The 27,926-nt window shown below is 46.5% G+C and overlaps 2 protein-coding genes across 3 annotated transcripts; one reads left to right on the top strand and one right to left on the bottom strand.

The window, feature by feature from the left end:
* LOC102096193 (probable cation-transporting ATPase 13A5) lies at nucleotides 1-24,042 on the top strand. Its single transcript, XM_065073228.1, is given in 26 exon segments — nucleotides 1-219; nucleotides 1,337-1,481; nucleotides 1,705-1,777; nucleotides 1,842-1,917; nucleotides 5,852-6,038; nucleotides 6,830-6,897; nucleotides 6,899-6,997; nucleotides 7,577-7,733; nucleotides 7,942-8,085; nucleotides 8,295-8,332; nucleotides 8,625-8,761; nucleotides 8,763-8,814; nucleotides 9,057-9,118; nucleotides 11,368-11,413; nucleotides 11,415-11,519; nucleotides 13,904-14,060; nucleotides 15,479-15,596; nucleotides 16,177-16,301; nucleotides 16,450-16,500; nucleotides 16,503-16,612; nucleotides 17,160-17,264; nucleotides 18,073-18,152; nucleotides 18,988-19,265; nucleotides 20,760-20,848; nucleotides 21,710-21,790; nucleotides 22,475-24,042. Coding segments are annotated over 26 exon segments (3,207 nt in total). The 3' UTR covers nucleotides 22,880-24,042.
* On the bottom strand, nucleotides 23,652-27,219 carry PLAAT1 (phospholipase A and acyltransferase 1). 2 transcript variants are annotated; one of them, XM_065073640.1, is made up of 4 exons: nucleotides 26,876-27,219; nucleotides 26,105-26,340; nucleotides 25,654-25,922; nucleotides 23,652-25,295 (listed from the first exon to the last, which is right to left on the bottom strand). In XM_065073640.1, exons 2-4 carry the CDS (start codon nucleotides 26,241-26,243, stop codon nucleotides 25,194-25,196), a joined length of 510 nt encoding a protein of 169 aa, XP_064929712.1. In that variant the 5' UTR covers nucleotides 26,244-26,340; nucleotides 26,876-27,219; the 3' UTR covers nucleotides 23,652-25,193. The 2 variants fall into 2 exon arrangements, with proteins under 2 accessions (XP_064929712.1, XP_064929713.1); XM_065073641.1 differs by having other exon boundaries at nucleotides 26,105-26,337; nucleotides 26,876-27,154.
* Between the last annotated feature and the right edge of the window lie 707 nt (nucleotides 27,220-27,926).

The following is a 27,926-nucleotide window of genomic DNA, read 5'->3' as shown; positions in this document are numbered from 1 at the left end:
ATGGTCAGACTTGTTACCAAAGAATGCTTTCTCTTTGCTGTACAGGAGATAACTGAGTACAAAACCCAAGGCTGCCGAAAGGCCTTGTGCATTGCTGGATACATCTTGTTCTGTGGGGCTCTGCTGCTGCTGTTTTACTGGAAGCCAGAGTGGGATGTGTGGGCAAACTGTATCTGCTGCAGCTTGGAAGAAGCGGATGTTGTTCTGCTCAGAACAATAGTAGGTGAACTGTCTGAGCTCATTGTGTTTTGCAGAACCTAGTGTTTTCACAGATGGGGCAGCTTGTCTGTCTTTGCATGATGTAGCAAGTTAATGTTTGGAATTGGAGTGGCAGGGATGAGTCAAGTTTTGCAGAACTAACCATTTTCATTTGCGGAGTTTGAAACACTATGTAGAAGGACACATTTACACTAATAAGAGTGCAGATACACTTCCTGAAGGCTGGGAACCAAACGGCCTTCAGGCATTCCAGCTGTCCAGGGTCCAGCAGCTGTTCTCTGCCAATAACATCTTCCATAGAACAGCTCTGCCTTTTCCCTTCCTTTATGTATATGAGCCAACTGGCTTCAGTGGAGGGATCATCTTCAGAAGTTGTGGCTGTTAGTGGCCTTTCTGCTTTGAAGTTATTGGAGAATGCTAAGTAGATAGGTTTTAAGGAGCTGGGTTTTAGGCATTAGTTATATTCTAGGTCTTCATGACTGTAAACTAAAACCCAACCCAGTTCTATCACAGCAAATGTTTAAAGCAGTTAATGCTCAACATTGCAATGATATTCCTAAAATAAATGCACTCAAACCACTAAATGAGTAATCTGTTACTCATTGTAACTAGTTACATTAGACTAAACTGATTAAAGCGTGATTCAGTCTGATGTACATCTGTAGCAGTAAAACTGTGTTGCTTTTGGCTATGGATGTACAAGTAACACGGTGTTACAGGAGTTTTGTAGAGCAAAGCACCTAGTGCTGAGGTCTCAATGTCCACACCAGATGTGTTTCAGAAGGCTTTTGCTTCCAAAGTAGTTCTAGTCTGATCCCACAGACTAAATATGCACCCAGTAGCTGTTGAAGCTTCTGGTTTGGTTTAGTCTTTGAAATTCTTCCACAGCATGAATCAAAGCAAATGGAGATGACTGCAAGATTGCCTTTGAAGTGCCTTAGTGATTAGTAGGAAAACACTGATACAAGCATCCCTTTTACTATGGACTTACATTTACTATGACTGCAATGATGCCACAGTAGTTCTCTGGGAATCTCATATATGCTTCCCAGAGTCAGGAAACATCATCACAGGCAGCATTTTGGGCTTTTCACTGAACTGTGCTCTGTTTCTCTAGGACGAGTTTCACAAATACGCATGGAAGCAAGTGACCTGGATTGATTTGTCCACATTAGCACTACCTGTTGGTAGTAATTCAGATGATCCTCTTGTGGCTGATATGGACTCTGTCATAAACAGAGCCATCATGAAGGCACAGCTAAAGATAAGTCATCTATAAAATGGAGAAGAACAACGGCAGGGACAATGTGGGTGAAAATAGGAGTGAAGGTACCTGGAGTCTCCCAAGGGTGCTCTGTCATCATCTTCCTGCAAATCCTGTTTACATAAGCTCAAATTTTCTCCTAAAACATGGGGAAACATTTCTGTAACAGTGAGATGCTTTTCCCTTGAATGGCAAAAGGACTTTTTTCTATTTGGTCTTGCAGATGAGTTGTATCCAGATGCTGAAAATCCAACATACTTGGGACTTTTCTGTAAAAGAATTCAAGAAAGTTGGGTGAGTGTCAACAGCCTCTTTGTGGCAGGCAGCTCCTTTGTCTGACTTTCTCCTGTTATCCTAGGTCATTAGAAGACAGCAACATGTGTCACAGCATACACCACAAGTCTGGAGCTGGCCTCACAAGAGAAGAAGATCTGGTATGGTCTACATATAAGTAGGCAATTGTGACAGCATGACCTAATAATTCTTCCTTTCAAATTCAGGTGAACTTCTTGCTACTCACCCTAGTAGAAAGAAAGTGCAAACTGTGTGGGTGACATTTGGAAAGGTGCAAAATCACTATCCCTTGCTCTCTATTGAACTCATTATTTTCTCAGTGATGCCAGGCAAAGTCTGGGGAAAATGCTACCAGTTCCACCTGGGTTCAGGGCACAGCAAACTGTGACTGGCTTCCTTTGCCGTTTTCTCCTTAAAAGCCCTCTGGAAAGCTCATCGTAGGGTTTAGCAGCAAACAGATGATCTTTTCAGCAAGGAAACAGTAAAATTCTGCCTCTGTGTAAAGTCCCCTCAAATACAATAGCTTCCTGACAGGTTTGTCTGTCCTGCTCAGCCATATGGTGCCCCCAGGACTTGTTTCTTTAGTTGTGTTATTGTTATTTGGGCGTACTATTTTCCACATGAAGTCTTAACCTATGTGACTAAGCTACAACATGGGGAACTCTTCTCTACCTTCCTACAGGCAGCTGGTGTGTGTCCCTAATGCCATTGAAATTGAAATCTGTCATGTTTGGAAGTTGCTTTTTAAAGAGGTCAGTAAGTCAGACTAGTACTTGGTGGGACAGGTTTGAAGTGTTTTGAAGACTTTACCTTGGCACACTGGGATGTGGTGGTTGACATTTGACAGGCATGAGCCGTGAAGGAAAGTTGGTGAACCTCCTTTATGGCTATTAGCACACATTCCTTGCAGGAGGTTACAGGCAAGAAAACGAAGCTAAGAGGATGCTTGGTGCTGCATACTTGTAAGAGCTAAGTGTACCCCTTATGGTGACTGTGTGCCTTCTTGGAGTGCAGTAGTATGGGGGACTGATGTCCTCCTTCTCTGCTGTAGGCCCTTATTCCTGACTGAACATCTCCCATGAGCTATCTTGCCTCATGGCTGAGCAGTGACGTGCACCTGGGGTGCTCGTGCTTTCTGCAACTGCTAGGGCTGACCATGGCCACATTTGTAACTCTGCCCTTTCACGTAGGCTCTTGATAATGGTATGCAGTGAAAGTTTTACTGGTACACTGTTTTCCTCTTTAATAGCCTTGTTTTATTAGTCTAAAGGCAGTACTATACAAAGCACTGTACAATCTTGCTTGTGGCCTCAACAGCAGTGTAAATCAGGACTGTGCTTTAGAATAGAGGAAAACATTTGCAAAATCCCTATTTTATAATTGCCTTGTTCACCTAATAACTTCCTTTTCTCCTATGACTTAGCTGCAAGAAAGTTGTTTTTTTCCTGCATAAATAAGGACACACTGCAAATCTGTTCTACAGATGACAGACCAAACACATCCTGTGGATAAAAGGGGAGACATGTATGAATTGTTACGTGCTGGGTTTGTGTATAGAAATGCTGGACATATATTTTGCCAACCTGTAAGCAGAAGTTTCCATACAGGATACTGTCATACCACCTGTATTCACTCTAGTGGATTATGAATGCTACATGGATGTCTTTAAAATGTAAAGGAGCTGTGAATGCTGGGACTCCAAGCTAGCATTTGTCTGAACTTTAAGCAGAGTTTGTTTGAAACCCTACAAAATACCTGAAAAGCTCCAGGGCTCCTGAAATTGGTTGGATTTGATACTACCAACCTTTCAATGCCCCCTGGAGATGATTTTGAAGAGAACTTCGGTGTAGCACTCTAAAAAGTTTATTTAATTAGAACCTTGCTCTTCCATCCAAGGCTGAAGCTTTGTGTTTGAAATATAAATGGTGATGCCTGGAGGCAGACTGGTCCTCAGCTTGTGGTATTTCAGTCCAGATACAGCTTCAGTGGCCAAAGACTGGCATTCTGATTTAGTGCCTGTCTCTTTGTCCTGCTGAATGTCAAAGAAAGCATTAAATTTTCATTGAGGGATCGAATTCATCAGATGAATAATTCATTTCAGTTCCAGTCTTTATGCAGAAAGCTCTTTCAGTGGCTATTTTAGTTATACCAAGTCTACAGAAAAGTCTATCGCTCCTTCAGACAAGCCAAGTGGTGGTCAAATCTCTCAAAAACCTCATTGAATTAATTTGTTGTTAGCTAGATACCATAATAACCAATATTTATTTCCAGATTTCAGTGGGGCTTGTTTATTCAAACTTCTGCCATGGATGCAGCTGCTTAGAAGAATTTTCTAATAGTCTCATCTCATTCACTTTTTGACCTAAAGCACTCACCTGTGATAAACCTGAAACATTCAGTCTCTATGACAAAGGCAAATAGATCGAGCTGAGCCTTATGCAATGTTTGCCTGCCATTGAGTATCCTCATGCAGACAGGTGAGGTTCATGGTGCTTCCTGCTGGAATCTCAGAACAGTCTGGTTAGGAATTTGGAAAATGTTTCCTTGATTTCTGGACCCACTTTAAATACCTAGGGAAGGCAAAAATCAAATGGAGGAAGGATATGAAAGGGTAGAAAAGAGAAACTATATGGATGAACGCACAGACAGGAAAGAGATAAGAACAGGATTTTTGCAGGCAATGTTTTAGTCTCTCAGGTCTGGGTATCAGGTATCACATTCCTCTGGATTGTTAAGATTTAAAAGTGAAAGTGAACCAGTGATTCCTGAGTCCTGGTAAATGTTTTTTAATCTTCAGGGAAAATGGAAGGGTTAGAGGACAGCATTGAGAATTACAGTTCCTGCAGAGTGCATGATGTGATCAGAGGTGGTGGTAGGGGTGAAGGGACAGCAGCTCTGGGTGCACTGACCCCACTGTCATATTCATGGGCTGCTTCAGGGCCAGGCAGGGCTCACATTGCCTTCAGATTCACCACTAAAATCATTGTTCCTGCACTGAATTACTGGTGAAGTGCAAGATTCAGCCCTTTGAAAGGTTCCTCGAGAAGGTGGTATAGCAAAGTGCAGCCCAGGGGTAAATAATTTGCCCTTCCAGGAGCTGGATTTTGTTTGAATTGACTCTGCTTTTCCCTGGGCTGTTAGAGATGCACATGGCATTCCCTCTGAGGTCCCAGGCCCCTGGGGTTGTGGGACTTGGGGCAGTCTGTGCTCACTGGTGCACGGTGCTTTTATCGCTGCTTCACACCGACCTCAGCCAGGGCTTTGTGAACAGCCGGGGCTTGTGCCAGCACAGGTGTGTTGGTTGCGCATCATGTTTTTGTATCTCTGACTAATATCTGTAGGATGACTGTCACTCCCATGTTGAACAAGCACTCGTATGTCTTTGAGAGCACCTTTGTACATAAAGTATTGGTGTCTGTCCTGATATTGCAGAGCACAAAGAACAGATATGGTCCATTCAGCTTTCTTTAGCAAGGCTGGTTTAAAATGTGACCGATAATTTTGGCAGGAAGAATTACAATGTTTAGGGCCTCCGGATATTCTTCATACTGGCTTGACATCTTCACATGAACAATGCTAATGAAGAAATCCACACTCGGGGAGTAGTTTTTTGCAATTGCAACTTTTAAATCAAGATAAGGCATTCTCTCTAATGGCCTTGCAATGACAGTTAACTTCATCATTATCTCAGGATATGTAATTGTCTGAATTAGATTGCAAAAGCTGGCAGAACACAGACACTCAGCTAAATTAGAATTTCTGTTTTTCTTCTTGCAACGGCAGTTTTGTAAAGATAACCTTTACAACTTGGTTGTCCTGTTGATAGCCTCATAGCAAGGATGAAACTGTTGAGCAAAAAGAAAACCTCTACTAAGGGACTGCAGATAGCAATGTTGCAGTTAATGAGACTTACTCTGGCACAAAGCAGGAATAGCCCCTTGAAAGTCGAGGGAAATACAGCAGCATGAATCAGATGCAAACAGATAATTAGGTCCATGGTCCCATGGCAGCTTGTTCTAGGTTAACTCGATGAACTCGCATCTTGATTTCTAACAGGCAATGTGAAACCTCCCCTGGATAACTCAGCAGAGCTCAGTTTCTGTGATGTTAGCACAATCACTGAATTGTAACCTACTGCTTCACTTGCGTATTGATGTTTCAACACTGCAATTGCTTTGCCATCAACAGCAGTCCACCAAGCTGCATGACCTTGTCGAGGAGCACAACAAAGCCCATGTTACAGTCTGCACAATGAGTGAAGGTGAGTCACCCATGTCTCATTTTCCCCATAATTAACTAACGTGTTGAAAGGTATCAGGAATTGCACAGGTCCTGTTGATTTCTACCACTGGAACGTGAAGGGAGAGCTGCGGGGAGAACGGGGCAGAGGTGGGTGAGCCGGGCAGGGCGAAGTGTGGGCACAGCCTGTGCTGGGCGGTAGTGATGCATCTGTGTCATTATCATCTGTACCTGTGGCATCTATAATGATACAGGTGAACCTAGTAATTTGTGTTAAGAGTCGAGAACACCTTGCAAAATTAAATTTCACAAACAAGCAACTAGAAAACAACTCTGGCCTTCCGAGACTTGCTTCCCTGCTCTGCTGTAGGCTACTTTCACAATCTTGTCAAGTAGCCTGTGAGCAATTTTCAAGGAGACTAGGTACCTGGCTCCCACTGAGGTGTGAGCTTTCTTTCCTGCATCTCAGTTCCTTGCCCATAAAATAGGGGTTATAGCTATTTTTGCCTTGCAAAGATGTTGAGATGGGCAATTGCTAGGGTGATGGGAGACGTAAAGGCCTTGGATAGGTTTTCCTGGTCAGAGTGCTTTATGGACACTAAGCAAGTTAAACTGAAGACATCCACTTGGAGAGAGATGTTTAGACAAGGGCTGATCTTTGTGCTGCTGCTTTTCAGCCAGTATTATTTCTGAGAAGTACCAGCCTTAAACCATGCAGTGTCAAAGTTTAGTAATGTTGTGTGTGCCTCAAGACTTTTTTTAATTGCCCAGAACTTGTGCACAAGTAAAATTCAGTTTTGTATTGTTCTACAGGTTGAAAAGAGCTGGAGTCTCATTACTTAGTCCCTACAGATGTGTCTCTTTTAGATGGTAAAAAAGTTCTCTCTCCCGTGTGACGCTGTCCTGATTGATGGAGGCTGCATTGTGAATGAAGGGATGCTTACAGGTGCAACATTAGAGTTTGAAATGCTAGGGCCCTGTGCAGGTTATCTGTCAGGAAGATGTCTCTATCTTTTCTGGCAGCAAATTGTTTACTATTTATTAGAACAGTTTGCAGGAGGATATGGAATAACTGTGGCTTGAATAATTCACAGTTGTCTTGGGATTTTGAAACACTGCAATTGTGTAATAGCCATTTCTTATCCACATTAAAAACAAGTAGGATTAATATACTGTCAGGAATAGAAAGTAAAAATACCCAATTATACTAAATATGTATTTTTTGAGGTTTTGAATTCTGATCTTGCAGCAGTTCTGTTCAGGCAGGCAGTGTACGAGCACAGGGGTCAGTGCTATACCTAAACATAAAGCCACTACAAGGCATGAACTTAGTTTAAAGGCAAAATTTGACCCAAGCTCCTTGATACAAAATGCTCAGAGAAACCATCTGAATACTCTGAAACTAAGACTGTAATGGCTGTCAGTATAAATTCAAATGTGTAATTACATAATCAGTCAGACAAGCTTAAGTACCTAAAGGGTACTGTTGTTTTTTTAATATGCAAAATCTAATAGACTTTTAAATCCCATGTCAGTGAAGCTGCATGTTGTTGTTCGTAGGTGAAAACATTTCAGTTACCCCTCATGGAGGGTCTGATGCCCTGGAAAACCCACAGCCTGGAGAACTGTCAGAGACACGTCCTCTTCTGCAGGACAGAAGTCATACAGACGAAGCTGAAGGGCGGAGGGTCAGCGAGAGCCATTGTGCTGCAAACTGGTATTTATTTCACATGTGCTTACCAATAGAGGGAAAGCAGCAACCCCAGAGACTGGTCAGAGAACAGGTTTCATTTCGCAGTTCAAGTCCAGCACAGTCTGCTGTCCCCAAGAAGTGCTTGTGGCCACCTGATGGCTGAGGCTTGTGCAATGTTGTCTGTCTTTGAACAGCGCTGGCGCGGTACGCTGCGGCTGTGTCACATACACAGCATATGGGACGTGTCTTCATGCGGGGTTCAATACAGCTAAAGGTGACCTGGTGAGATCCATCCTCTACCCCAAGCCAGTGAACTTCAAACTCTACAGAGATGCCTTCAAGTTCATCATAGGCCTCCCTGTCATTGGCATGTTGGGACTCTACAGAATTTCTGTAGAATGTCCTGTCCTGAGTTGGAAGGGACCCAAAAGGATCATCGAGTCCAACTCCTGTCCCTGCATATGACAGGGTATTGTTCAGTCTCTTTGTGAACACTGTCAGGCTTGGGGGGTGGTGACATCTCCCTGGGGAGCCTGTTCCAGTGCTCCAGCACCCTTTGGGTGAAGAAACTTTTCCTAATGTCTAGACTCATCTACACTGTGTGTGTGTTCATGTCCTACAAGGTAAGTATGAGGGATGACTCCATGCTGCAGGCACCAGCTCTGAGCCCTCTGTCACTCTCTGTCACTCTGTCCTTGGAATATTGTTCGCTTCTGTAATCAAGTTATCTGGTGCCAGAAATAGGGTTGGGAAAGAGGAGGGGGATGTGGACAGAACAAAGCAGAATAAGGCTGTCATCCCCAGAGGCAGAGCCTGAGTTGCATTGCTCCTGGACAGGAGGGTTGGACCCCCTGAGTGGCAGCGCCAGTGGCTGTTCCCACCCCATTGCCCCTGTTGCTCTTGCTGTTTGCAAAGTCGGTGGCAGATGTGGTGGTGATGGCCCTTTTCCTTCTCACCTTGGCTGTGCCTCCCACTGTCCCTACTGCCTTGACAACAAGCACTGTTGATGCCTAAAGGAGGCTGAAGAAACAGATGATTTTCTGTATCAGCCCAGAGGATTAATACCTGCAAGCAGATCAACCTCGTTTGCTTTGTCAAAAAGTAAGTGGCTACCTGGGGCACTGAACGATGCAGAGGCTACTGGGAATGTGGGATTTTTTTAGTTTTTTTTTCTACCCCATCTACCCTGATCTATCTCCAGAGAAAAATCCTGGACAAGGTGCCCATGCAGCAGGGTGGTGCTGTGGGCAGGATGCCTTCCTGACCCTGCTCGGGAAGGACCTCTGGGGATGTGAACGGGGAAGCAGTGGGCAACAGCAGAGTAACCAGATATTTATTTAAATTTAGATAGACACGCTGACAGAAGATGGACTGGACCTGTGGGGCGTTATCCCTTCCAAGGGAAGCCGGTAAGGAAGGATTTCATTTAGCGAGGACTAATCTCTAGTGTGAACGTGTTGCCCAAATGCCTGGTTAGGAGGCAGGTGGTGACGTAGGATATGGAGAGACAGCAAATAGCATGCGGCAAGTGATGCTTGGGTGCATTTGGGGAGGTAGAGTGCAATGGGTGTCCCTTCTCAGCCCCTTCCTGCCAAGGAAGACATCCAGACACTGCTGAGGCAGGTGTAGCCATGAAAGTCCCTGCTAATTCAAGACAAACAGAAGTCAGCAGCAGCATGAGTGCTTTTAGTTACCCTGAGGGGATTTGGAGAATATATGCAGAGCTTTTCAATTATGTCATTCACAGCACAATTCAATAACTATTCTTAATCTAGTTAATAAACCTTTCATCATTTAAATATTAGGATAATGCTCCTTCTGTTGAGATTAAGTGTTGCTGGTTTTGGTGCCTGTTAAATCTCACCTACTTTCTGTAAATGCTGTGAGAAATCTGTGAGACCACAGATGAAACCTGCAGAGCTCAGGAGTCCTTTGGGACTCCCTCAAACCCATGGCAGGCTCCATCTCAATTCCAAGCCCAAATACCACTGAAATACTGAAGAAATAACCCCTATGGAAACATTAAACTTGACTGTGTCCAGGATTACACTATTTAATTCATATTGCTATAACAAAATAACAGACTTCAGCTCTGCAGTGCCTGTTACAGTAAATTCAAAATATTAATCTTTTGCAGTGGCGGGACAAATCACACACCCTATGTCTACTCCTAGGTTTTCATTAGTAATTGTTAATATATTGGATACTTCAACACCACAGAGATAATCACACAGTAATGAATGAATGGATGAATTCATTGTGAGAGGAGAAAAATCATATTCCAAATACTTCCTCAAAGGACAGAGAGAAAATTACTATCTGATGCAAATTAATGAGAAGAAATTAATAAGTGTCAACCAATAAAATACTCTTCCCGTGGGACCAAGATGCAGGCACATTGTACAATCTCTTCTTGGGCCTCCTCCAGTGCACCAGGGAGACCACACTGAATATGTGCACATTGAACAGGTTTGGAGTCCACCAAAAGAAAGCTCATGGCAGAGCCAGAGTTATTTCCACCAAACTAGCCTTGCAGGTGGTATCTGCTCACATGAGCAGCAGAACAAAACTGGATCTACATATCAGAATAAATTCATGTAATTAAAAAAAAAAAAAACACAACAACTTCTGAAATCTTCTGTAAGGTATGAAAATGTAAAGCTCTCTTTGCAGACATGTCCAGTCTGCACCCAGCTGGGAGGCAGTGCTGGTGGCGTGCCAAAGCGCAAGGAGGAGCTATTGCTGTCTGCATTGGTCTCATTAGCCTATTTGCGTAATGATTCTTTCTTAAATGTTCACATTTTTAAACATATTATAAGACCAGCTGTCAGCTAAGCTGGATACTGTGAGGCAATGACAGTAAAGGAATTAGAGGGTAATGTGTGTGTGAGAAGAGCAGTCTCTTGGAAATAGCTTCCATGATGAAATTATAGAGCCTTCATCCAGCCCAGTCTCATGTGTTCAGTCTGTATTGTGGTGCCAAGGAGGAAACAAACGTCAAGGCTGTCTGTAGAAAGAAATTTGGGTGTGAATTTTTGACAGTGTGCATGGATATAACTTAATAAGAGTTAACCAGCTTACCCATTTTTAAAACTGAGATGTGAGGGACAAGCATCTGGTGTCTGTTGCTTTGCAGATGTAACATCTACATCTGGAAGTGAAGGTCAGGCTCCTCGTGGCTCTCCCACATCACCTCCGGCGTGCTGAGAGCAGGCTGATGGTGCTTATCCACACCAGTGGGTGCACAGCACCAGCAGATGCACCCCTTTTCCATACTGCATCTTCACAAATCTCTTCCTCAGACACATTGCCAAACTTCTTTGAGGTCCCTGCGGCAAGCTGATTCCTCTCTGATAGTGTCTTCTCTGCTTTGTCTAACGCCAAGCAGGACTCAGGTGCCAGCCCCTCTGAGTGTTTTGCTTTCTCAGTTATTTCACGTCAAGCTGAGCTTGTGCAAATTAATTATTGAGTACTTTTTGGCCTCCTGGGTGCTTCTGACCTGCTGATCAGGAGGGTGGGTAGGACAGCCTGTTGCTTGCAGTTACTGGGCTCAGCTCCTTTGAACACAGCAGGGCAGCACTTGTCTGCACTAGCTGAGGACTTGTGTCTCTGCATCTCTCCCATAAGCAGTCCCAATTAACCTTCTGCTTTTAATCAGATTTCAGAAGATCCATAAGTTCCCGTCCAGAATTCCTCTGCCCTGGGGGACCTGTGTGTGGAGCCTTGGTGAGCTGTCATTCACTGGTTGTTTTGGATAAGAAGATTCAGGTTGATCTGCTGGACATGAAAATGTTTGAGGCCACACACTTGGTAATGTGACTCACATCCTCTGCACACATCCAAAGCAGGGACACCCCCAACCCAGCCCATGGGGCTTTACTCACAAGTCAAGCTCAAATGCCTGTAGGGGAAATTCCTTTGCAGTCTTGCTGATAACAGCTGGAATTTGCTCTGTTTTATCTTCTAACCTCATAGCAGGTTTGCAGCACTGTGGCTGCTTTTTGATAGTCCAGCACTCATTTTCCTTAGGGCTGTCTGCATTTTCTCTCTTAATTTGATTTGGAAGCACTGGAGTGTAAGGAGGCAGGGGGGAAGCCTGGTTGCTGCTTGCTGCAGGCAGGAGGCGGCACCACACTGTTGACCATGTGGTGCAGAGAGCACAAATCAGCCAAGGAAGCACAGAGGCAGGTTTTTATGCCCTTATGCTAAAGGCTGTTATCTCTGATTAGCAAAAGAACATCCCTATGGAGAATCCAAGGCTGGTTCCTCCAGGTGAGTGAACAGCAAGTCTCAGAGAGACCGGGGGAGGAGGCAAGAGATGGAGCCTTGGGGCTCATCCACAAGTATGGAGAGTTGTGTGGGTGGGAGTAGCACAGGAGGAGACACAAAGGAAAGGGGCTGCTCTTCACCTTGGCACATCCTAGCCTGGGGGGGTTCTGGGTCTCTGCAGTTAACTGCCTCATTATCTTTTCTCCTTCCACCTTTTGCTCAAGAGAGATTAATCAATAAGTAAAGCAGATGGCAGCTCTCTCAGCAGCACTGCGGGAAGTCATCGGGCTGGTGCTCACTCCTGTGGAAGAGCAGGCAGCGGCAGAGCCACACGACAGCAGAAGGGGACTGTGAGGGCGAATGAGCCTTGGCAGCATGTAAAGTAACAGAGCTGGAGGGCTAAAAGCATCCTACACTGAAAATTACCACCCCGTTTCTGCACAGAACATCAGTGAAAGTCTTAAAAGCAGGTGACTGGAAGATAAAACCAGCTAGATAAGAATAATTATGTCTTTCCCTTCATCATTGATATGGCATGAAATTCATGTGGAACCTAGTTTTAAAGAAACCACGGAATTTGACACAGGATTTTACTCTCAGTGAGTCAAAAGACACAGGACCATGTAGGCTTCTGCCAAGGAGAAGGCTGCAGGGAGCCTGTCACTGGTGATGGATAGAAAGACCTATTAGATCATTACAAAACACTTGTGCAAATGGATGCCAAGAGTAAGGAGGAAACACGCTCCCATGTGCTGCTGCCCCTGCTTTAACAGATGGATATGAAGCCAAAAAAAAAAGGAGAAAAAAAAAAAAGTATCAGAAATAACACTTTTCATTGTACATTCCGAGTGTTCTGTGTTTTAAACCTGCAGCATGTACATATTCGTAGCACGTGCACTATTCATTTATCTGGGCTAGTAGATCCAAAATGGCTTTCAATCACGCTTGGTACTGTGCTTCACCTTCCCCCAAAACACGGTGGAAGCATAGGGCCAGAGAAGCAGACTCTGATGAAAGTGGAGATGCTGCTCCTAAAGTGGCATCTGAAACACTTAATGTGCCTTAAAAGCCCCTAATTCCCAACTTCACTATTTGCACTAATAAAAGATAGAGACTTCTCTGAGTCCTCACCCTGTAAAGCTGCTGGAAAAATGAAACTATATAATCTGCTTAAGTGGAAACTAACACAGGAAATAACATGTGAACAGAATAAATGCCTAAAGCATGTGTTCATTTGCAGGAGGAGGCAATGTAAAGAGAAGGGATTACAGCTGGAAGCAGCATAGCTGTGGGTCCACGAGTCCAGCTGGTAATGGTCATGCAACCCCACTAGCAGATTTATCGACACCACCCTAAAGCACAGTGTTGTTTGCTTCACTCTTCCTCTTAAAAATACACTTGGGAAGCTCCGAGTTTTGATGATTGAAAATCATTATGTTTCCAGTCCAAATGTTGAACAAGCCAGTTCCCTGCTGGTGGAAGGAGTGTGATTTCTGCTAGCAATACTGGAAAAACAGTGCTGTGGCAACTAGAAAATTAATCTTATTTCTAGGATGGCTCTTTTCCCACGGTAATGTCACTGTAATGCATCAAATTTGAGTTCCCAGGACTGTAAATTCAGGAATATTAGATTAATATGCAGTTATTAAGATAAAGGACAGGACAAAGTCTGGAAAACAAGTTAAATGTAAAGGAAAACATTGAGGTTTCTAGGAAGTATACTGAGAAGAAAAAGTAGGAGAGACTGTGCTTCCTAAAACTGTAATCAGTGATCTGATCCCATAGCCAGATGGCAGCAAAAATGAAATAATCTATTAATAATAAATCACCTTAGCAAGAAGGCCTCAGATGAGCTGAAGTTCAGAACAGATTTGCTTTGTGTAATCAATGACTCAAATAATGTCTCACTTTCCTGACCTCTCCAGGCTCCTGTGGAAGGAATAGCAATCCTACATCAATTCCCATTTTCTCCTGGGCTGCAGAGGATGTCTGTTGTTTCACAGAACATCAGAGGGGAACAGTATGACCTGTACATGAAAGGAGCACCAGAAATAGTGTCCAGCTTTTGCAGACAAGAAACTGGCATAGAATTGGGAAAAGGCAGCTTTACAGTGTTTATTTGGACTTAATTCAAACGAGAGTTTATGTTGGGGCTTTAATCCTAAAAGGTTTTCAGCTCTCACCCTTCTCACTGGCCACACTACAACTGCACACGTGTGGCTCTTCACAGAAACAAGCCTTGGGATTGTTAGAAGTCATTAGTTAATACCACAAATAAGTTTTCATTGCTTGTTTGTTAAGTTAAAGATGCACATAGCCCAACAGCTACTGAGACACACAGCCCGAGGTTCAGCCCCTACACATCCCTTAGCTGATTTGCATCGGCTGGAGATGTAGTGCAAAAATAATGTCGACATGTCAAAATACCCAGAGCAGACATGGAACCATAGTAATTGCATGTGTCACAGCAAGTGTGTTGTATTGTGCAGGTTGTTAAATTTCCTGCTAATTTGTTGCCCTGTAAGTTCAGGATTGAGTTACTGACCCAGCTTGCAAAGGCTTTAAAGCTCAGCAATGGAAACTTGCTGTGGACATGCAAATTACTGTTATTAAGGATAATTTGTATTAACACTTGAGCCAAGACTTCTGTCCCCTCTCTGCAAGTGAACATAGGCTTTGTTTTTTGTTTTTTTTTTGTATGTGAACACTGTTATAAATTTGTACTCAAATTTGTCTGCAAACTTGAAACTCAAGTCACATTCACGAAGTACTTCAAAAGGATCGCAAGCAAACACAGTACCAATGGTCTGTGGTGTGTTATTTCAGGTGGCACTGACCTGAAAGCAGGTAAAAATTGGTTTGAGGGACAACAGAAATGTTTAGTTTAGAACCACCTAAGATCTAATGACAGAAACCTCCAAACAAGTCAACATCAGCAAGAAAAATGTCTTCAAAATCATGTTCCACTTTCTTAGGTTTCTAAATAGCTCCTCTTACCCTGCCTAATGACTTAGCTTAATGACTAATTAGGTATCACATTGTAAAGCTGTGATTTCAGTACCTAGAGTGTACAAAATACTGCAAAGTTAAAAGGAACTCTTTGCTTTTAGAGCCACAGGAATGATCAGAGAATTGAAAATTAGGGATTTGGGAGAATTCTCACATTAAGACATAAATATAAAAACAACTTCCTCAGTCACTCAGCATGTATGCAATAAAGCTTAGGAGAGAATTATGAAGCCAATCATGTATCCTCTGCCCAGTAATTTATCTTACCTACCTGCACGTTAATGTGCATTTTAAAAGTATAAAAAGGACAAATAGATCACGTATTTGAACAGTCAGTTCACAGCCTTGGTCCAGAACAGCTGACTTCTATGAGAGGGCACAGTGCTGTAGCTAAGGCTATGAAGTTGTTTAGAGGACAGTTATTTAACCATAGAAAAGCAATCAGCAAGGATGGAATATTCTAACCATGAATGTTTTTTTCCTGTAAACAGTCCCAGCTAATTTCTTAAAGGAACTTGGGTCATATACAAGCCAAGGCTTCAGAGTCATCACCCTGGCCCATGGAACACTAAACCTAGAAAAAGATGTAGACTTGAGCAACCTAGACAGGTAAGTTGTGCTGATGGGCTGCTGGTGACACTGGGGGCTTGCTTTACTATCTGCTTGTTACCACCTGCCCCAAATCGACCCAAACCTTCCCCTCCTCTCCTGCCAAAGAGAACCTACTGGGAAGCTGCACCATCTAACACCTTCTACTCAGCAGATGCTGATTACGCTGTTAATTGCTGGCTTTACTAATGCTCTTGCAAGGCTCACTGAGCTGAAATTCAGAAGCTGTTATCGAAGCGTAATGAAAGCTCATTGTTGTGCTTTAATATGGCAATGTATTGGGACTGCAATAGAAAGTAATTCTGTATACTGTAATTTGCAGGTTTCAGCCAGCCAGTTCCTGCAAATCCCTGTCCATCTCCCTGCACATGTGTCTCTGCTGTGTTGCTCCTTCCCAGGGACCAATAGCTTGGCTGAAGCTGCAGAAATGTTGGTGCTTGTTGAGCACTGCTTGCCTTGAACTCATAGCATTCGTGTTTCCCACCAAAAATGGCTTTTCTGTTGAACAAAAACCACAGGGAGAGTCTCTCTCTCTGTGCCACGCATGGGAAACAGCACGTGTTTCTGTCCTTGCTCCAAGGGAAGAGGCAGAGTCTGGGCTGGTGTTCCTGGGCCTCCTGGTGATGGAGAGCCACCTGAAGCAGGAGATGAAGCCTGTGCTATAAAAGCTGGCTGCTGCCTGCATCAGAAGTGTGATGGTCACAGGTAACCCCGCAGGCTCCTCCCGTGGCTGTGGGGCACACAGGAGAGAGATTCACTCCTCCAGCATCCTCCATTGCCCATCCATGGGCATCCTGGGCTGCCACTGTGCTATGGCAGATGTGAAAAGCCTGCCTTTGTATTATCCTCACAGGGGACAACCTGCAGACAGCTGTCATGGTGGCCAGGAATGCGGGTATGATTCACACACTGGCAAAGTCATCCTCATCAGTGCAAAAGAACTAGAGGGCTCCACTCCAGCTTCCATTGCCTGGCGATTGGCAGAAGGCTGCAAAGCAAACACAGCTCCTCCCCATGTAAGCACAGCCAGGGATGGCCGCTTTTGGGTGCTGGGGGGATTAACAAAGCTTTAAATGTCTAATATCTGGCTTTTTGTTGGGGATTTGGAAGTAGCTCTGAGCGACAGAGGAAACCTGGGGGCTAGTGTGTATCTACCCCAGGGTATATGGAGGTGTGGTGTGGTCCAGTGGTCCTTTGCTCAGGGCAACATTGCAAAATAACTACATGAATAACTGGCAAGGCTTTGCAGATGCAATGGCCACTTCAATCACGCTTGAAGGGTGCAGAATTAATGCAATTATACATACTTGTCTGCGTGACTATTTGCTGGACTAAACTTCAGCATCTAAACTAGTAGCCTGTATCTAACAGGCATTAGTTACATGCAGAAACACCACTAGAATATCAAGTACTGCCAGGTGTAAAGCTTTACAAAAGGATACTGCAGAAAGCTGTGTCCCTGATTGCCTGGTGGGAGGCTGATGAAGTGGAAATTAAATGCCATCCTATGGCCTCTCTCTGAGAATAAATACTGTCTTAATTCTATGAGGTATGTGCTAATAGGAGGAAAAGATCACCTTGGAAGGAGAAATCTGGAACTATTATTTTGCAATGAATGGAAAGTCCTATCAGGTTATTCTAAAGCACTTCTACAGCTTGCTGACAAAAGTAAGTTCAGAGGAAACAAAGCACTTACTTGCCCTCCCTGTTTTATTAAGTGATGGTTGTGTTCTGGCTGGAGAAAGGGTTTTTCTGTTGGTAGCTGTAATGTTATCACTACACATTTTGACACCTCCAGGCAACTTCCCAGCATGCTGCACGTTTAACCCAAACAGCTTGCTTTCAGCATCTTCTAAGACCTCAAATGACTGGGGTGGCTGTGGTGCTGCGAGCAGCTGTGCAGTGGAGTTACTCCATGGTTGCCTTCCCAATTTCAGGTTAATTAAAACCATCAACCCCCTTCCCGTGTCCCACTACCATAGCTGGCAATAGCCTCTACTCAGCAGGGGCATCAGGAACATGAAATACACGCATCTAGCAGTAGAAATCTTCAACTCCTGTCACCCAGTCCCTAAAACAGCTGGTGCTGGGACAGATTTTTGGATTTTATATCGGCTGGCTAGATTTTCAGGTAGGAGAAACCTCAGGCTGAGCAGTGTTATTGCTGCTGTCATCAACCATCTGTTCTGCACTTGTGAAACACTCACAATGCCTTGCTGCTCTAAAGGCTGCCACAGTGCTCATGGTGATCGCTGGCACCTCCTGCAGAGAGGGAAAGGAAAAAACCAGCAAGATAAATCTGATGTTAGAGGAAACCTGATCCCTTAGGGTAGCAAAACCATGATAGTGTTTTGGAGATGGGATTAGAGGGTTTTACGAATGTGTCAGGCACCCATCAGGGATGCCTGATCCTGCCTTGGTGGAGTGATGGAGGCACAAATGCCTGCCCAAGGCAACCTCTTGCTTTTTCTTGCAGATACTGGTGAATGCGGCTGTATTTGCTAGGATGTCTTCTGGCCAGAAGTCCTGCCTTGTTGAAGGGTTTCAGAAACTCAAGTAAGGTCCTCTTGTTTTCTTCTCGAACCAGTCCAATAACATGTTTTCTCTGAAGTGCGATTGTCCCAGCTAGTGCTGCTCCAGGCCCATCTTTCCCACCCTCCCTTCTTCCACACACAACCCCTGTTCACATCCCCTGTGGCCACCTTGCTCCCAGTTCCCCCCCAGTGCGGGACAGAAGGCAGCATCAGCTGAGGCTGAAATAAACACACAGGAACAGAATCCCACATATACAAATATTTATATGTATATATATGTGTATATATATACACACACCTGCACACCCAGCAACTCCAGCATGGCTACTGGTGCTGTCCTGGCTGCAGCTTCAGCAAAGCTGAAAAAACCTGATGCAGTTGGGAGTTTGACCCCCAAGATGCTCCTTCTCGTCCCCCAAAGGAATGTTTCCTTCCCCAAACAGGACTGATGCTAACTACGGATATTGATTGCTACACATTAACAAGATGCTATACCTTCCTGAAAAAGTTAATATCATCACAGAGAAATGAACTGGTAAGACAGGAGGTGTTTCACTGGGGATACTCTTAAATGCCAGGGCCTGGCCGAGGCGCTTTCCTTGCACTGCGTAGATGCTCCACAGGTGAGTGTGCGGGCACCTGGGGCACACGTCTTCATAGCTGTGTCTCTCAAATGCTGCTGGCCTTGCTCACCTGAGAGCTGAGATTTTGGCACACACCATAAAATTAAGCTGATTTTTTTTTGTTTGGTTTGGTCTTTGCTGTTTTGTGTTTTTGTTATTTTGTTTTTGTTGTTTTGTTCTGTTTTTAAATGTGTGGTTTTCTCTCCTGTGGGTGATACCTGGTTATTATAGTAGGCTGGGTTGGAAAGAAGAGGAAATTGCTGTTTGCAGCTCACTGTTGCTGGAGAGAGCAGGAACAAAGTGCCGGGTGTTACTGTACAGGCATTTCTCTCCAGAGGACCAGACCTTGTCCCCCACCAGCCCCTGGGGAAACGGTACCAGCAGCGGTGCCCAGAGCACTGTCCTCAGTTATGAAGACACCACGCTGTGGCCACTGTCTTCTATCAACTGCATCATTGTGGCCTCCACCTTTTCCAAGGGAAAGACCTTTCGGAAGCCCATCTACACCGACTGTGAGTAGAGCTGGAGTAACGTGTACTCTGCAGACTCCTGTTCCTGCCCCAAAATAAGCCTGGCAGGAGAGGCTGCTAGGGAAGGGATGCTGTGGATTTTTCTGAACCCACACCAATGACTGGAATGTAAAATAATACTTGGTTTATGTGAGCTCCTACCTCCTCATTACAAAAAAAGCTCAGTGAGCACTGCTTGAGATAAAAGCAGCAGAGCTGAGAAAGGAGACTGCATCTTATTTTGGAAAACGTGTGCTTTGTAGAAGATGGTAGGCTGGATTTAGTGCACAAGTGTGTATTATTGGCATGCAGAGAGCATATGAGGTTTGGAAGTATTTGTTTAGAAATAGACACCTCAAAATGAGTTCCTCTGAGATTCACAATTTTACCTTGCCTGACTTCCATTCCTACAGATGAGAGAGAAAAGCCTCTGATAATATCACTGTTAACATCCTCTCACAATAACCTTTATTTTTCTGTTTGAGTTTAGCAGAGGTGATTTAGCTGTTCCAGACATCAGTTGACTGATAGCTTATTTGCAATTGTGGGTCATAGATGAAAGGGCAGGACTTCATCCATCTTAGCGGAGTTGATTTTGCTGGGTATTTTGTTAAAGGGTAGGCCCCAAACCCATTTCACAGAGCACTGATCACTTGCAGAAGACAGGTGGGACCAGAACGTGTCTGCCCTGCAAGCAGCCAGGCTGAGACAGGACAGAGGCTTCTGTCAGCTGAGAAATCTGCATGTGCTTTGCTGTGTTTTATCCCTGTTCAGGGACAATCCCTAGGAGGAAGCAAAGGGCGATTCCCTTGCTTTTGACACCCCCTCAGCCCGTCCCCTCTCCTCCCTGTCAGTGAGGAGGTTGCCAGGAATGTGTTAGAAGCTGCTGACCCAACTTGCCAGATAGTTTTAAGATGCTCAGCTCCTGGTAGCTGCCAGGAGTTTGGCACCTCCAGATCTCTGAGCCATTTGCCATTGCTCTGTGGCTCCCTGCTCCTTTGGAGGAGGATGCTAAGCCAGATAAAACTCTTCCTGTGGAAGGCACAGATATATCCCACCTTCACACTCTTTTGGTCACAGAAGCACATGTCCCACCTGCGAGGGCAGCCCGACAGAACAACAGCATCCTCTTCTGCCTGTGGTCCAGGTGTGTGGCTGAGCTCATGGAGGGGTGAGTGCAGGGGGAGGGGATACAGGTGTGGCTCACAGCAGTGTCCCTTCGAGGCAGTTTTCTGTGGTTGTAGAAGAATCAGAATGCATCAAATCACTTGTTCAAGAAAAAACAGTGCAGATGGTGAGCTTTGCAGCAGGGTACTGGGGAGTAGCTCTTCTAGCTTCAGTTCCATGGCTCTTCTTTCAGGGAGAAAAAAACAAAAGGGCATTTTATATGACGTCAGTTTCACAGCATTAGCATTTGCAGCTCCTGCCAGCATATTTGCAGAGTTTGGTCCCCAACCCACTTCCTTCCCAGGGCCACAAGTGCTCTTCTTTCCCTAGGTATATTTTCAGTCCTCCTGGCCCTTCAGCTTGCAATTTGCCTCTTACTCTTCTTCGCTGATACTGATGCTGTGTACGGTGGTATACAGGTAAGCGCAAATGAAACATACATTTTCTTTTCATGCTACACATTTTGCTAGCCCTTTATCTATGTATACAAAGCAGAAGCTACAGCTACAATTATCTTGGAAATTAATTTGCAGCCTCTTCAAAGTTCTCTAACATCCTCCTGACAAGCGCTTGATTAACCAGGCAGTCCTTCTCACCTCTAAAGACTGGGTGGAAACTGGGAGAAGAAAAAAAATGCTTAGAGCTTGCTGAGCTTTTCTTCCTAACAGAACAGGACAATAGAGTGGATTGTGGTTTTGTGTGTTGGAGGAGGCTTGTTGGACGGAAAACTGAGCAGGCCAGGATTGCTGCTGCCCCTGCCTGGAGCAACATGAGCTCAGGAACCGGGCCGCCCTGTCCCTCCTGGGCACTCAGCCAGCACACAGTGCAGACAACTGCCTCCAGCTGTGCTGCCTCCAGCTGTGCTGCCCAACATCAGGAATGACTGAGACCTGTGACTTGTCCCTAGCCACCCTGCACAGGATGGATTCAGGTAGAGGCCTGGCATTGGGCTGAGCATACCCAGAGGGAGAGGAGCCACATGTTGTGCATTAGTGGCCACTTCCCAGAAGTATTTGGGCAACAGATCTTGCCCCAGGCACCTGATCTGCAGGTTTTGGCAGTAGCTTAAGTAGCTGAGATGAGTTAGGCAGCTCCATGGCATGGGGAATCTGGCATCAAACCTTCCACGATCTCTGTGACAAGGAGTGACTGTCACTTCCTACTGCCTCCTCCGTGCTTGCCACTGGGAAAATATTAGTCAGCTTCTCAAAACATTAGGAACAGGTACAAATCTTGGCAAGGCATTTAAATCTAATTGCTGTTCATGTCTTTTCCAACAGTTTCTTTGCACTCCTGGGATCTGGAGACTTTACGTCTTACTGATGCTCTTGGTCACCTTCTGTGTAACTTTTTTTACAGAGGTGAGTGCATTTGTTTACCCCTGTTCCCTGGGATGAATCAGCATCTGGTCAGGTCATTCTACCCCCATTTGCAGTCACATCCTCCTCCTCCAGAAGCATAAACACTCAGGTCTTTTTTTTTCCTTATGACCCAATGCGTGTCTGTCAAATCCCTTTTTATACAGTCCCAAAGATTATTTAGACCACATCTGTTAAGCCTTTAGAGAGGGAGGGAGCTGCCTGGGAGGAGCCTGCTGCCCTGACTCCCCCAGGGACACTCGGCAGTGATTTTGAAACCACCATTTCTCTCTTGTCCTACAATCGACCAGGCTGGAGACTGTCCTATTGGATATTGCAGTAATGACTAAGCCCTAAAGTATTTTGTGGGTTGAGGCTGGCTGTATTTGACGCTAAGCATTGTCCCCTGCAAGGAGCAGCACTGTCTGCTTGTCCCACAGCCCCAGTAGGAAAATCTTGCCCCTTGATTATCTGCTTCAGCTAAACAGGCTGAGCTCACTGTTGTCCTGATAGAACTGAGCAGGGCCTGCTGTGGATGAGGAAGGTGCCATTTAGCAGCTGTGTTACCAAAGGGGCTGTGCAGCTCAGGGGGGTTGCAGGTGTAGCAAGGGGCAGCCTTTGTCCCTGAGTGCTCCTCCCTTCCAGTGAAGGGCAACAGCACCGACCCTGTGCCGTGTCACTCCACAGGATGCTGTCTTGCAGAACAAACACCTCTGGCGGCTGATTAAAGGCTGCTTTTCGTACCAGTCAAGCAGCCAGTACCAAAAGTGGCAGAGGATGCTGCAGAGGGATCCCAGCTGGCCTCCGGTAAACTCAAAAGACTTTGCAGCAAAAAGCATGGATGAGATTTACATTAACCTCGCCTATGAACACTGTGATGAGGGCTGGGTGAGACCCTGCAGCCAGGCACAGGTCTTTGCAGTGCTGTCACTCCCCTGGCTTGCACAGAACAGGCTGGGTTTTCATCCTTTGATGTGCACCAGATTCAGATGTTCGAAATCCCTGCACAAACCCACCCATTTGAGGCTGGCTGGGCTCACACTGGCTGTGCCCAGGAGCATGGGTGAGGACTATTCACTTGTCGGCTGGTGAAATAACAGCCTTGACACTAGTCCATGGCAACAGCAGGTATCAGGACTTGCCAACATCTACAAAGGCTCAAAAATACTGAATATACAGCAAAGTGATGGCTTCTGTTGCTCCACATCACACTTGCACTCCATGATTCAGCCACTGCTACACTAGATGCTGCCAAACCCACCGGGTTTGATGGAAAGGCAATCCAAAATAAGTGGCCTAATCTTGACTGCACAGAGGAGCACACATACAATTGAAAAATCCTGTGATAAACGAAGTGCTGCAGCTTCCAAGAACAACAAGCAAGTTCTCTGGATGATGTAATTGCCGTTTTTTTGCATCCGGGAGTGAATCACAGATGTGAGATGGCACATATGCTGTCCTTGCCTGGCTCTCCCTCGCCAGGTCTTGCATAATGCTCTGAGTACAGGAGAGATTAAAGCTCATAGTTTGCTGTAAAATCAGGCTGGTAAGCAAATGCCCCATTTAAGCCTGCAAAGGCAGAGGCCAGCACAGCTGCTGCACATATGACTGCCCCCCCAGTTTGTGCTCTGCTGCTGCCACGTCCCAGCCCAGGTTTGGGGTCACGCAGCAGAAAGCAGGGCTAAGCCTCGGCTTCTTTCTTTAACTAGGTCATGCCAAAAAGCAGGGGTTTTAACATGCTCTTGTGCATGGCTGCTGGACAGGAGCAAGAAGCTGAGTCACTCTGTGCTTGCTCTTTCACCTTAAAGTTGTTCAACTGATTAGTTTAGCCATGAAAGAACTTTGATTACAAGAAGCAAAAAAGGACTTTTGGGTTCAGTTTTATTATAACGTTTTCTCATATTAGAAAAGAACTTTATTTAAATGTAATAACAGAGGGCACTACAAATTACAACCAGAAGTCTTGGCTTTGTTATTTCAAACATTGAAACAACTGATGTTTAAAAAAAGCTTCTGATCCTGTTATATACATGTTAAGAGCAGACAGAAATAGCAAGCCTCTTACAGAGACAGCTCTTTTGCTCTCATCTCTTCTTACAGTCCAGGCAGTTGCCTGTGGCAAAAACACCACAGGATTTAATTTCTTACATGCCGTCTGCAAATAACATAGTTCCAAACACCTAAGCCAGATACTCCTGGTAAAGAGTAATAAACCACACTTTTCCAAAACAGTTTTCTTCTATGAAAGCCACACGCCAGCTTTGGGACAAGGAAGTATCAGGGCTCTGTACATTTGGAGATGGGGCATCGGTGCTGCACAGCTCATTCTCCAGGTACGTCACCCACAGCACTGCAGGGACACTGGCTTTGCCTTCCTGCTGGCTGGAGGAATTTCAGTCTTGTGCTGGGACTACAAACTGCTTAAATTCAACTTCTGCCTACTGAAGAGCCAGTGGCCCTAGCTCTGGGGGGTGGAGGCTCTTGGTTGCCTTTGCAATCCGTGGTGGTCTTTCTTTAAACTTCAGTGCTCTGGCAGCACAAGGAGTAGAATCATAGAATGGTTTGGGTTGGAAGAGACCTTAAAGATCATCTAGTAAGCTCGGTGAGGTCTGATAGCAGCAACTACTGCACTTACAGGAATGAAGAGGGAAATTTCAGTGGCACAGTGACCCCAATCTGGAACAAACGACTGCCAGAGAAAAAGCTGGCTGGGTTTTTTGTCAGAACCCCCCAGACTGGGCATCTGCTGCTCCCAAAGGGAGTCAGAGGAGCCAGGGAAAGGACCACTTTCCCGGCAGGAGAAAACTGAGCAAAACACCATCATGCCAAATCCAGAGCACTCATTTAAAACCCTGAGGGATAGAACCTGTAAGACCTCCCTTCTGCCCTCAGAGGAGCAGCTCAGCTCAGATGCTGCAGGCACAGGCTCAGACACACCACGTGCCTCATCTGCCCTTCGGCAGGCCTGGGAACCTCTGATTTTCTGATTGCACAGCCTCTCACCTGGAGGACACACAGTAAACCCTCAGCAATACCTTCACATAACTTTTGTTTAGAAAAAGAAAGCAAAAATGTTTCTTCAAGCAGGTTAAATTAGGTTATTCACAGAAACAGCCCACAAGATGTAGTTGATCAAAACGGGATGTGTGTAGGAAGCCTTGCACCAGCCCTCAGCAGAGCACTGAGGCTGTGAGGATGGAGAATTGGCTCGCAAGTGCTCCCAGACTACCACAAAAATCATCACAGGCAATGAAATAAAAGTGTATGTGGCAATCAGGCTAGTGATGCCTTCAGCAAGGGCAATGCAGTTGTTAGTAAGTCTCAGTAGCAGCTGCGGCCATAAACTACCCAGGGTCCCTCCCAGCCGGGGGCTCCCTGTCCCGCTCCCAGCTCATCCTGTGGCCCATCAGTACTGTCTCTCTCTGGATCTGGCCCGGAGCAAGCCCAGCAAGGAGAAGGCACCAGCAGCAGCCGTGACAAACCCAATGGCACCAATTGCTCGCTTGGCCTGCAAAGGGAAAGTAAAACATCAGATGGCAACACTGTGAGCTTTTTTTTTTTTTAAACCCCAGGCCGACTAATGAAGAACAGGCAGGGATAATCAAGATAATTAAATTAATAAAAGACACCTGCTCCATAAGCATAAGAGGTAGCACTCAGGCTTTTGGCCTTGGGCTGTGGCATTCAGTAGGAGGGAACTATCTGGGTGCTCCAGGGTCTCTGGTGAGGCCAGAGGCAGTGATGGTTTGGATCCCATGCCTGGGGCTTTGCTATCCCCATGCAGTTTGCAGGCTGTGCCCTATTCCAGGGGCTTACATGGAACAGTAAGTAGGTGCAGTGTGACTGTGTAACCTCAAGTTACTTACCTGGTCGGAGACACCCTCACCGTAGCGAAGCAGCGTCACGAAGTGCTCGCAATTGTTGCCAAGCAGGTCGTAGGACACCTCCTGGTCGATGAGGTACTCAGCGCGCCGGATGATCTTCGCCACCGGGAGGGGAGCGTAGGTGCCATCATACTTGTTGTTGATGCGGTAGGTGTCATTCCCCACCGCGTCCTTCAGGAGCTGCATCCTCACCCGGGCCTTTCTGCTGAACACTGACTTTGCACTGGAGAATGTGGCTGGGGGCCCTTCATCTGGGGAAGGCAGGGATGGGATGAGCCAGGCAGACCCTCTCTAGCCCCTCAGAAGGGTTTCTGGGTGGCTCCTGGAAAGGCCATCTACACACACAGGACCCATTACTGGTCTATGGAGGGAGACAGGGCTTCCGAGTCACCCCAAGAACCCTCTGCACCCTGCTGGGCTGCACCAGCCTTACCTACAGGTGTCACGTTGATGATGTACCCGTCCCCCAGGTAGAGGGCCCAGTGCTGGTAAGCTGGCCGGAAGATCTCGATCAGGTCCCCTGGCTGGGGGTCACCAGGGTGGGTGGCGTCGAACCCTTTGACAGCTGCCATCTCAAGAGTGTGAGGTCAGGACATGCCCGTTTTGCTGAGCAGGCTCAATGCAAGGCACGGCGGAGAGGAAAGGTCTGGGATGCGCACAGGGCACCTGCTGGGGTATCACAGGCAGGGAGATCATTAGGGCCTGGCACTGACACGTTCATACTGCGTAGGGATCATCATCTGCTGGCACTTGACCGCAGCTGTGATGTCCCCATCTCTGCAGGGCCCTGGCTCGGGATGGCCGGTCCTGCCCGCTAGCGACGCGCTGGCGTAGGGTAAGAAATTAAATCTCCGCCCCTCCCGCCGAACGGTGCAGGCGAAGGGTGAAGCCATTCCGGGCTGGCAGCCAGCTGGCAGCACCCGACCCCGCTCCCTCCCGTTCCACTGCAAGACCCTCCCGGTACCTCTCAGTCTGCCCCAGGCCGTGCACCGGGCGAGCTCCGGTGGAGGGTCGCAGCTCCTCGGGGGGGCATCTGGCGGCCCGAGCCCGTCTCCAGCCTCTGGACGCCCCCGGGAGCTCGGCGAACCCGCGGCCGCCGCCGGCAGCCCTGCAGCGCAGCTCTCGGCACCCCGGCGGGGGTCGCATCCTGCAGGCAGACACCTCTTTCCACCCCCCCCCGAGCTCCCCCGCATCCCCCGCTCACCCCCAAGCGCCTGTCCCGCTGCTGTGACCAGGCTGTCGCCCCAGGGGGTCAGCGGCGGAAGCTGCGACGGGTCCTGGCTCCTCCCGGCCGCTATAAATGGCGAGGAGCCGGGCGGGCTCTGGGCAGGCGGCGCTTGCACGGTCCCCGGGGAGCTGCTGCCTCCACAGCAGCCGCTCGGCTCTGCTCCAGGGGGTGTTAGCAAAACCGCTCGTCGGCCCTAAAAAGCTCGTCCTGCCCCGGGGAAGATGGGCCGACGGCTCCCGGGGCCCCGCCAGCCGCGGGGGTGCGATCCGGTGTGCGGGGCCGGGGTAAGTGAGCATCCCTCACCAGGAAACCTTCCGAGTGGGACAGGAGATGCTGCTATTTCGCTTCTTTGCTGGCGAAGGGAAGCAAAGGAGGTGGAGCTCAGAGTAAATCTCAATGGCCGTTTTAGGGCAAAGAGGTTTCTAGGATGGCTTTTCATCTTGTGGCCCAGGAATTTCCTTCAGGAAATCAGAGGAATCTCATGGCTGTTCCCTGAGCTGAGGGGTGAGCACAACAGAGCAGGTACAGCTGGCACAGTGTGCTGACAAGGAGGGTTCACTATCAACAAAACTGTCCTCTGGGTAAGTTGAACAAAGCAGTGCATTTAAAGCCCAGCATTTCAAAAGTCAGGTGGGCAAGCTGGTTGACTTAAAAGATCAGAGCAGTGGAAGATTTGTCACCTTTCTGTCTTTTGTTGGCATGAAATAGTTAATTTGGTGAAGCACTGAATTGCAATTCTTCTTTCTGTATCGCCCCCCTGTTTCTGAAGTATTTGCAAAGCTCTGCAGTGGAAAGCCAAGGCAATTCTTGTGATATTAGGAAAAAAAAGTGTATTAATGGAAAGCCAAAATCTGCTTTACCTGGGCAGAGCGGGGCCCTGTTGCAGGGAGAGCCCGGGCTGGGATCCTGCAGGGACGGGCTGACCTGTGCCCCCACAGCCTGCGAGGGGAGGTGAGGGTGGTCAGCACCGCTCAACAGTCACAGAATTGCGCTGTTTGCAAGCGCAGGGGAGCAGTAGGAAGCTGCC

The sequence above is a fragment of the Columba livia genome, chromosome 9 (genome assembly GCF_036013475.1).
Source record: "Columba livia isolate bColLiv1 breed racing homer chromosome 9, bColLiv1.pat.W.v2, whole genome shotgun sequence".
Classification (NCBI taxonomy): Eukaryota; Metazoa; Chordata; class Aves; order Columbiformes; family Columbidae; genus Columba; species Columba livia.
The sequence above is the reverse complement of the archived record's forward strand: the minus strand, read 5'-3'. Positions and strand labels throughout refer to the sequence as shown.